Source organism: Anabrus simplex, chromosome 8 (assembly GCF_040414725.1).
Source record: "Anabrus simplex isolate iqAnaSimp1 chromosome 8, ASM4041472v1, whole genome shotgun sequence".
NCBI classification, from domain to species: domain Eukaryota; kingdom Metazoa; phylum Arthropoda; class Insecta; order Orthoptera; family Tettigoniidae; genus Anabrus; species Anabrus simplex.
This window is the reverse complement of record NC_090272.1, coordinates 110430030-110441283: the sequence shown is the minus strand read 5'-3', so window position 1 is coordinate 110441283 and position 11254 is coordinate 110430030. Positions and strand designations below refer to the sequence as shown.

At 41.6% G+C, this 11254-nt stretch overlaps 1 protein-coding gene across 1 annotated transcript; it reads left to right on the top strand.

The window, feature by feature from the left end:
- Positions 1-9077: 9077 nt before the first annotated feature.
- On the top strand, positions 9078-10706 carry LOC137501904 (chromosome-associated kinesin KIF4A-like). The gene has a single exon (XM_068229064.1). The coding sequence runs from the start codon at positions 9078-9080 to the stop codon at positions 10704-10706; it is 1629 nt and encodes a 542-aa protein (XP_068085165.1).
- The last annotated feature ends 548 nt before the right edge of the window (positions 10707-11254 follow it).

Genomic DNA, 11254 nt, shown 5'->3' with positions numbered 1-11254 from the left:
TACACAGGGCCTGGATCAGAGCCCACCCTTCCATTCCATACAATAGTGTGGGAAGTACATAGCCCCTGTCCACTCGCAGTCTCAGATCTACTATGAGATTGCTTCTCCATTTTAATGAAGGTGTTTCACACATGCTCAATTCTTGCTCTGATCGCTTGGCTCATTCGGATTACAACCAAAGTACAGTACATGGATTGTCGTACACGCTCGATCTCCTCTGTACCAAGCACGAGTCTAGCCTGGATGGACCTCCGCTTGCTAACGACCATGAACTTCGTCTTTTTCACGTTCATCTTCGCCCCCAGTTGTTGCAAACAACCCCCTGTTGGTGGGGACAGCAGAATAACACCCATGGTATCCCCCGCCTATCGTAAGATGCGGCTAAAAGGGGTCCCAGGGGCTCTCAACTTGGGAGCGTGTGTTGGCGACCGTCTGGCCCTTTGGTCAGTCTTGGCATTGCCTCCACTTACTTGTGCCAGTTTCTTCCTATTCATCTATCCCATCCGATCTCCCTTGATCAACTCTTGTTCTTTCCTGATCCCGACGGTATTAGGTTACGTAGCCTAGGGAGTCTTTCATTTTCACGCCCCTTCGTCGCCCTTGTCTTTGTTTGGCCGTTACCTTCATTTTTCGAAGTGTCGGATCCCTTCCATTTTTTTCTTTCTGATGACTGCATAGTTGTACTTCCTCTTAAAACAATGATCACCATCACTGTTGCAAACACGTCTTGAAAATCTGCATGGCCTTCCGTTGTGGCTGTCTCCAGTGATTCGTCCTGTGAGTAGATGTTAAAAAGCAGGGCAGGGGAGATAAGACACAATCGTGATGAACTCCTCTCTGGATTTTTATCTCTTCAGACAGGCTTTCTTCCGCGCAAATGCTGGCGTTCGAGTTCCAGTACAGATTTGTCGTTATACGGGTGTTTCTGTTGTGGAGACCGATCTTCCTTAGAACTTCCAGCAGTCTATCGTGTTGTACAAGATGTTAAAACTCTTACCCACACTTAAACACTAATAGTCTAGGATTATACGGGAAGCTGTGCAAGTACGAAAATGTCCTAACAATTTCAACAGGGACACTGGCCATCAATTAATACGTGGTTATCAGCCATTAAGGATTTACGTATGTAGTTATCTTCCCTGTCCTTTCACTGTGTTATTTCGTTTCCGTGTTTTCCAAATTTGTACCTTCCTCATCCCTAGATGGTTCACCCTGTGCTATATGAAGAGTCATACTTTCATGACCTGTATGCACCGTTACGCAATTACTCTTACCTCTTTTGGAATTCGTGGATTGATTTCTGGGAATGAAACAAAGAATATCCCTATGAATATATATCGTATAATGCGTTGTTACTCAGTTCAAGGGTCAGGGGAAAAAAGTAGGAGACTCAATATTTGTATAACTTGAGAAAAAGCAATTTTTGCGCTTGACTTCCCTAGTTCTTTCCCCTTACAGCAAAACTTTGAGTGCGAATTTCTCCTGACTCACCTGCTTTTTTTTTTTTTTTCCGACCTCTCAATAGATGCGCATGATTACTCTGAAGCAGACTGTAACAGTATCTCAATTTCGAGAAAAAAGGTGACTTACCTGGATTTTTCCCCCGACCCTTCAGTTACGTGCGACAATGTTACAGCACTTTCATTGGCCACATCACAGGTCATGCTCAAAGTGTTCGCTACGAACAAACTCAACATATACTGCTGAAGCTGCTCGAAGATACCCGAGTTCTGTGGAACACTTTTACAGTCGTTATTGTCCGACTCGTTGGCTGAATGGTCAGCGTACTGGCCTTCGGTTCAGAGGATCACGGGTACGATTCCCGGCCGGGTCGGGGATTTTAACCTTAATTGGTTAATTCCAGTGGCTCGGGGGCTGGGTGTTTTTGCTGTTCCCAACATCCCTGCAACTCACACACCACACATAACACTATCCTCCACCACAATAACACGCAGTTACCTACATATGGCAGATGCCGCCCACCCTCATCGGAGGGTCTGCCTTACAAGGGCTGCACTCGGCTAGAAATAGCCACACGAAATTTATTTACAGTCGTTTTTGATAAATTGTTCTAGGTCGTTGATTACGTTAGCCGGTATAGCCTACACCCCAATTTTCATGGGTCCTCACAAATAAAATTCTAGTGGATTAAGGTGAAGAGACCGTGCAGGCCAATGTGCTGGATCTCGATACCCGATCCACTGTCGTGGGAAAGTGTTGTCCAAAATCCGGCGTACAAGTAAACTGAAGTGCACTGGGGCCACATTGCGTCCGAGTACTGTTTATAGTTGCCGATAACTGTACCATGGGATTTTCTTTTACTCACGCGTGTGTGTTATACAAGTTTCTGATGCCATCTCTTCCAAATATGGCCCCGCCTGTGAACTACCAATGCACTGTAGATCGATCGACGATCGATCGATCAATCAATCAATCAATCAATCAATCAATCAATCAATCAATCAATCAATCAATCAATCAATCAATCAATCAATTAATCAATTAATCAATCAATCAATCAATCAATCAATCAATCAATCAATCTGCATTTAGGGCACACGCCCAGGTGGCAGTTTTTCTATCTGTTGTTTTCCTAGCATTTTCTTAAATGATTGCAAATAATTTCGAAATTTACTGAACAACTCCCTTGGTTAATCATTCCATTCCCTAACTCCCCTTCCTATAAAAGAATATTTGCCCCAATCTGTCTTCTTGAATTCCAACCTTACCTTCATATTGTGTTCTTTTCTACTCTTAAAAACACCACTCAAACTTATTCGTCTACTAATGTCATTCCACGCCATCTCTCCACTGACAGCTCGGAACATATCTCTTAGTCGAGCAGCTCCTCTCCTTTCTCCGAAGTATTCCCAGCCCAAACTTTGCAACATTTGTATAACGCTACTCTTTTGTCGGAAATCACCCAGAACAAATCGAACTCCTTTTCTTTGGATTTTTTCCAGTTCTTGAATCAAGTAATTTTGGTGAAGGTCCCGTATACTGGAACCATACTCTATTTGGAGTCTTACCAGAGAATTATATGCCCTCTCCTTTACATCCTTACTACAATCCATGAACACCCTCATAACCATGTGCAGAGATCCGTACCCTTTATTTGCAATCCCATTTATGTGGTTACCTGAATGAAGATCTTTCCTTACATTAACACCTAGGTACATACAATCATTCCCATAAGGAACTTTCACCCCATCAACGCTGTAATTAATCTGGGAAGACTTTTCCTATTTGTGAAACTCACGACCTGACTTTAAACCCCCCGTTTATCACCATACCATTGCCTACTGTCCATCTCACAACATTGTTGAGGTCATTTTGCAGTTGCTCATAATATTTTAACTTATTTATTACTCGATACAGAATAACATCATCCGCAAAAAGCCTTATCTATGATTCCACTTCTTTACTCATATCATTTTTATATATAAGAAAATATAAAGTTCCAATGATACTGCCCTGAGGAATCACCCCCCCCCCCCTGGATGTTTGTTACAAATATTCAGATACAACTTCCAATGATGTGAATTCATTTCTGTAAGAAATACGTATTCTGCGCCGTAAACCTTTCGGCAGTGCCTCTGGCATACTTCATCCGCTTTTTGTTTAATGATAAAATATGTCTTGGATAGTTAATTTTCTATAAAGTATGTGTTTTCTAAACACGAGAATACGTTTATCGGTTTTTTTCCGTGTTATAGAACTTTGCACCGCGTCTTCAGAAGCAAATCTCGTCTATTCACGAGCAAGACTTCCCTACTAATGAAGGTTTGAATTTAAGAATGCTTTAATTTTGCAGCCTTACTAATAAAAACAGTTGTGTAACACTTGTTTAGTTATACCTTGAATAAACCTCGTATAAGCGTTGCATATTTTTCTTACTAATAATCGTGGTATATGCATTGTATTACTATACTGAACGTAAACAATCGCTCCAAGCGGTAAGAATCTCTTCCTGCAGTTCACTGGCGTATTTCTTCGTGTACATCGCCTTTATGATCGCTTGTGTTAGTTTATCTAGGAGCAAAACTTTTCAAGAAACCGAGCGGTAACATGAATAGAATAGAATCGAATATAATACTCGAATAAACAAGAACAGAATAGTAATACACACATTTCAGCTGTATATTATTCTCACCAGCAATAATTATGTCACTGATAATAATTACTAACCTCATTCCGCGCTAATGTGTTCATGTGCTGTGAGAACATGTAGTTCGCAAGATATGGAACCACCTCTTGGATCTTTCATAAAGTCATTTCTGTCTGTGGTAATGACAATTCGAGCATATTCGTCCGTAAATATACAAATATATTTCACTATAAAAACTTTATCATCTAGGATTAGTGGGTCGCTCCGTCCCTTAATGTGTTTTATTTTACGAACATGTACAACCTCCATAAACTGTATTGTACGCGCGCTTTTTAGTGATAGATTTTTGTACTGGGTTGAGGAGTAAGGAGGGAGCACTGCCGGTTCCGGTAATACAGGCAACTGAATGGAAATGAAATCCGAATTGAATCGATAATATGATCGATCATTATGAATTTTCTAAACATTTATTATCTTACGCCAACAACTGTGCCACACACACAATATACACGGTGAAGCGAAATTCGCGCACTCGGGCGTCGCAGCGCGACTCCTCACATGCCAGCAATAAAAAAATGTCTCTCACAAAAGTTCGTCCTGCGAGTATATCTGGCAGAAAAAGAACGTTGAAAAGTGGCAATCTGGCAACACTGTAACTACATGTAGGGTAACTACCTCTGTCAGCACATACTAGTCATGCTGTACAGTTGGTGCAGTGGATAGAGTTTTGGATCGAGGGTTCGATCCTGGGTTGAGGCGCACTTTTTTATTTGCTAATTTCCATCGGACACTACATACTGTAATACAGTAAGACAACGTTTCTTAGGTCACATGCATCCTACATTTACAAAATATAGTAAAGCTGAACACGTTATGACGCATCTAGTAGATGAAGAGGTGCGAACAAATTCACGCCCACGACGTGGAAAGGGCGTCTTTCAAAGCTGACCAATGAAAACGAATGTTCGTCCATTTCTAGGATCGTAGTATGTAAGTGCAAATGGTTTCTAGAAGACGCGCTGCAATCGCTGTTGACGATTAAGATGGCAGATACCATACCACCTGCACTACATTTACGAAATAAAAAACATACGCCTCAAACCAGGATCGACCCCCTCGACCTCCTGCATGCTAACCCAGAACTCTATCCACTGCACCAACTGTACAGCACGACTATTGTGTGCTGACAGAGGTAGTTACCCTACATGTGGTTACAGTGTTGCCAGATTGCCACTCTTCAACGTCCTTTTTCTTCCGGATATACTCGCAGGACGAACTTTTGTGAGAGACATTTTTTTTTATTGCTGGCATGTGAGGAGTCGCACTGCGACGCCCGAGTGCGCGAATTTCGCTTCACCCTGTATAATACTGTATAACATTTCTCGATGCGAAACTTGTTCCTAGCATGAATTCTGTAGTTTGGCTTTGCTGTGTTAACAACAACAGTACGAGTATGTAAAGTGTACGCCAGATGTCGCACAGCAATCATAAGCGATTCTTAGTTTGTGTTTCAAAGGTTGCCAATACGAATCTCGAAGATAACCAAAGTCGACCTATTCACTACTAGGCTGTCCATCTATCACTATAAAGTGCGCGTACAATAAATGTTCTTTGCCTTCTATGATTGAAATATTGCTGAGATCATCAATGTTATTTTCCATTCCTTCAATGTGTACTTAATGGATAAGTCGGATATTTTAACACGATTATATTACTGCAGAAAATGAATACCACTAAAAACGAACTGATCAGTCTTTTCCTCTTCGTCACACGCTACTCTACAACACCTATACAAGGGTCCTGGTCTATGTAAGCAACACAGTGAATAACTGTAACAAATGTATACACAAGAGGCTTATAACATACACGGTTTATTAGTAACAAATTGTACACAAACGGTGTATAAACCTGGTAGTTATACACCGTTTATTAGTAAGACAGTCTATAGTAAGCGTTTAAGTGAAATGGCGTATAGCGTTTAGTGCCAGGAGTGTCGCAGGACATGTTCGGCTCGCCAGATGCAGGTCTTTTGATTTGACTCCCGTAGGCGACTTGAGCGTCGTGATGAGGATGAAATGATTATGAAGACGACACATACATCCAGCCCCCGTGCCAGCTAAATTAACCAATGCTGGTTAAATTTCCTGAACCGGCCTGGAATCGAACCCGGGACCCCTGCGACCAAAGGCCAGCATTTAGCCATGGAGCCCGGAATAGTAAGCGGTGCTCTCGTTCGTTACTAGATGGCTGGTTCACTGTGCCTTTCGAATGGGAAGGGACGACACCATCTTAGCTCCAATTAAGATGTTTCTTTTTCAATAGTACTCGTACATGCGTACGAAGAAAACGGTAAGGTCATCAGACGATTCAGGGACAAATGCAGTAGAAGAAATAACTAAATAAACAAAATTGAAGAAGTGCAACGAAAGACTGACAGGATAGAGAATGGAACTGAAGATGGAAAGAAAAGTGTGTTGTCTGTCTTCGGAGTGTTGTGTGTCAGTGTCAGCAGTGTTGAAGTGTTCTTGTTATGCTGTGAAGCTGGACAGCAGTAATTGTCCTTCGAATGAGTGAGCAGTAGTAGTGCTCTTGCTTGTTGTCGCTGAGTGTACTGGGGTAGTACAACGGAGAGTAATATTGCGGTGTGCTCGTTGTTGTCTAGTGGTGCTGTGTTTTTGGCTTGCCGAGTAGTAGTGTATGTGTTGAGAAGTTCACTGTGTGGAGCGACCACGTGAAATAACTTTATGAGTGATGGACTTACCTGGATTCGAGCCAACGAATAGCCTTCGTGCGTTGTGATTGCCAACAGACCGTGTGCTCGAAACTGTAAGCATGAAGCCGCTGGGTGGAGTGACAGAGCGCGTGAAGCAAAGTGAAAGGTGAGCTGTCAATCATGATTAGGGAAGGGAGCGTCGTTCCAGGTAAATATCAAAGCAGGCGACCTACTGTGACGAGGACAAGAGTATTATTAAATAGCAACTAATTAGGGAACTGTTGTGTCCGGCTCCATGGCAAAATAGTTAGCGTACTGGTCTTTGGTTACAGAGGTACCAGGTTCTATTCCAGGCAGGGTCGGGAATTTTAACCATAATTGGTTAATTTCACTAGCACGGGGGCTGGGTGTATGTGACATCTTCATCATCATTTCATCCTCATTACGATGTGCAGGTTGCCTACGGGTGTCAAATCAAAAGACCTGCATGTGGCAAGCCGGACTTGTCCTCGGACACTCCCGGCACTAAAAGCCATACGCCATTTCATTTCAGGAAACTGTTGTCATTCATTTTCAAGTATAATTGTGTGTGTACTAATTGGGTCATCCTTAATTAAATTACTTCGGTAAAACAGTGTTTTATTTGTAACGATATTTAGACATTTAGCAGTAGTTTCAAAATGTCTACTGAGCTAGTCACGAAGTTATGGATTTAATAATGACCAGTCGTTGCTAGTATGATAAGAGATATACGAGAGAAACGTGACAGTATCACTCACAACGCTGTAGCTCCACGGTGCCACGAGCTATATTAACTTTACTGCGTCATGACAATATCCATTTCAATACTAAATGATGGACGTCTCCACCACTCGCCATGACACTACCGAGTAATGAATCTAATTTCAAATAAAATTTCCCTCCTCCGCCTTTCGAAGCATATTAGGTAGATACTAATTTTTAATTACAAAGTCATAAAACTGACGCTCCAAATTCTATGCGTCAAAGAAGAAGGAAAACACATAACTCGAGATAATGGACCGTTTCACACAACTGCCACATGGTGACTAATACTAGGAGAGTACCCAAACCTCATTCTCGCGAATTTGTTTGTCCTTGATCCAAAGACTCGTATAACTTGAAAGGGGAGGAAGCTACCTACCGTCTCCATTGCGTGGATGCTTCTTTTGAATGGGTGTGTAGAAATCTTAATCTGCCGAAATCTGTTGATTTCATACTGTCATTCCCTTTATGTATGAGAATGGATTAATCAAGTGGATATACATTTCTTCAAGTGTTCTGTTATTTAGGTAACTCACTTGCTCACTCCCTTTTGATGCGTTTGGCATGAATATATATATTATGGCTGGGGGCATCAAAAAATTTGTGTAGCGTGACAAAATGTTTGATGGAAGTAACGTCACATTAGTCGTTACCGTAGGCCTTGGTTGCCAAAGTTGCTGCGGCCGTGGATTTCTAGGCCTATAAATACTGTGTGTTGAAATAGAAAGTATACCGTTAGTGACGTCACATTTGTCGTTACCGTAAGCTTAGGTCACCAAAGAAGCTCTGTGAATTGGTGCAAATAAATCGTTCGTTATCAGTATTTGAGTTTCATTTACTGAAATATATATTCATGATCATTAGTTTCTCGCAAAGGGAAAAGTGTATTTTTATTTTTGTTTTATTTTTAATTCAAATTGAAATTCCTCCATTCTTCTTCTTTCTTTCTTCGTTATGCCCGTTTACAGAGCGCGTTGGAACTTGTTAGCTTGATGATGGTTTTCCTTTCTTCTTCTTCTCCCAAAATCTCTTCATGAACTCGCTATGCTGTTTCTTGCGTTCTTCCGTCCATTGTTTCCCTGTGGTTCTTTTAGCCTTTTCCAGGAACGTGTGCTTTGCAATCAGATTCCCAAAAGCCTTGCGATCCCTGATGACATCTTCTGTGATGTTCATTTCTTTTAAGTCCTGCTTTATATCCTCAAACCAGCTTATTTTGACCTTCTTTGAATTAATTATACCAAGCAATCTTTATGCATATCTAGTGTCGTCCATTCTACAGATGTGGCCATTGAATATATAGTTTTATTTTATTTTAACTTTTGTTTCCATTGCATTTGTTAAGAGAGAACGATTACCCAGTTGTACTTCCTCTCAAAAGAAAAATCACCACCACCATCAACACCGCTTACATTTATGTGTTTGTTACTCATATGAACTTGCTACTGTTCACAGTGGGCTGTTCGGACTTCGAAGATGCCAGAGAAGTATTCCACAGTTGAAGTAGCTTTGAGAGTACGTCCTCTGGTATGCGAAGAATTAACGAAAGGTTGTAAGATCTGCCTTGAACAAATACCGAATACTCCTCAAGTTCGAGTAATTGGCTCAGATCTGGCTTTCACCTATAACTATGTCTTCGGTCCAGATACGAAGCAGGAGTACTTCTACAACACATGTGTTAAAGGTTTGGTGACAAAACTGTTTGAAGGATATAATGTCACAGTCCTTGCATACGGTCAAACAAGCTCTGGAAAGACTTTCTCTATGGGAACATCTTGCCTATCAGGAGAAAATATGGGAGTGATTCAAAGGGCTGTCGTTGATATATTCGATGAGGTACGTGTACAAACGAACTTCAAATTTACCCTCAGAGTCTCTTACATGGAACTATATCAAGAACAACTATTTGACCTTTTGGCTCCAAATAAAGCAACAGTTGATATCAGAGAAGATGGAAAGGGCATGGTTAGAGTTCCGAGATTGACTGAAGTTAACGTTAATAGTCCAGATCATGCAATGGCTCTTCTAACGCAAGGTAGTACGTGGAGGACGACCGGTTCTACAACAATGAATATCCAGTCCAGCCGGAGCCACGCAATATTTACTATTAACATCTACAAACAAGACATATCAAACCCAAGGCTTGTTTATACCTCAAAATTCCATTTTGTTGATTTGGCCGGCTCAGAGAGGCAAAATAAATGTAAATCATCAGGAGAAAGGTTAAGAGAAAGCATAAGTATAAACAGAGGCCTACTGGCTCTGGGAAATGTCATTTCAGCCTTAGGAGATGATAGCCCAAAAGGTCACATAACTTACAGGGACAGCAAACTAACTAGGCTTTTACAAGACTCATTGGGTGGTAACTCCTTAACTCTCCTCATAGCTTGCGTCAGTCCTGCAGATTACAACGAAAGTGAAACCATCAGTACACTTCGCTACGCTGATAGAGCTAAGAGAATAAAAAACAAACCAATAATCAACGTGGAAGGCGGGGATGGTGACACGCAAATCATAAAATTTAAAAAGGCAAGATTAAGACGACAGATCTCCGCTCTGGATGGGACGAACAGCAGATACCCCGTGGAATCGGATGAAAGGTACACTCAACTGGTGAGAAAAATCGAGCAGCTGATTGCTGCCTTGAACTATGCGTACGAAGATATTATGAATTTAGCACAGAGTAACTTGTCAGCGGAACTTGAGCGAGATCGCATTAAGACTCAACTGAAGGAGCTGCAGTATCAGTACGAGAATATCCTCCAGAGCGTCAATGAGAACGGGATTAGTTCTCTGTCAGGTCCTTCGGCTGTTCGCCTGCTCTTACGCCTAAAACGACGAATCAAAGACTTACAATTAGGGGACAGACATACCTTTGATAAGTTGAGAAATATTGAGAAGAAATATGGAGGGTTGATGAACAACTGTTTTGAGACGCTACCTAACGATATATTTCCCCCAAGTCGGAAACACTGTGCCTGCTGCGTCAAACAACATAAACTAAGTAGAAGTGCAACTTCTCCCGGAAGATTCGAGCAGCTTGCTAGAAGTAGAACATCTTGTCGAGATCACCGTACAGAAGTGTGTAAAAAATTACCTTTGTAGTAAAATTATTTATCGTCAAAATGTGTCTTCTATTTTACAATTTCAGTGAAAATTGTTTATATCGATATTTAACGGCATTAATGCACACAATTCCTACAGGTTTATCTCAACTAGTAGTGATTTGCGGCTGAAATTTTAGGGAAATGCCAAAAGACTTGCGTTTCAAGGTACCGTTAAACAATTTTTATAACTACAGCTCGTTCGTCGGATGGTGAAGCCTCAAAGTCGCGCTGACCAGATCTGGCCAGGAGCGTCTGAGTGGCGAGAGAACAAACCTGGCAGTGCGTTCCCATCCACCGTACTATCGACATCGCTTACAATAGGCATGTCAAGGTCGCGAGCTGACAGACAGCTCTGCGTGCACGAGAAGCAGCTGCTACGAGCGCTAGTCCAGGAGGTTATCAGATAACGCAAGCTTGGTGGGTTGTACTATACACTTTCATAACTACGGTACTCCATACAGTACATGCATATATACTGTTTCATATAAGGGCATACATAATTATATGTGCTCAACACGGAGTTTGTATACAATGCACGAAACAACA

Excerpts from the sequence above, each read along its gene's own strand:
- LOC137501904 (XM_068229064.1), top strand. The coding sequence starts at position 9,078 with ATGCCAGAGAAGTATTCCACAGTTGAAGTAGCTTTGAGAGTACGTCCT.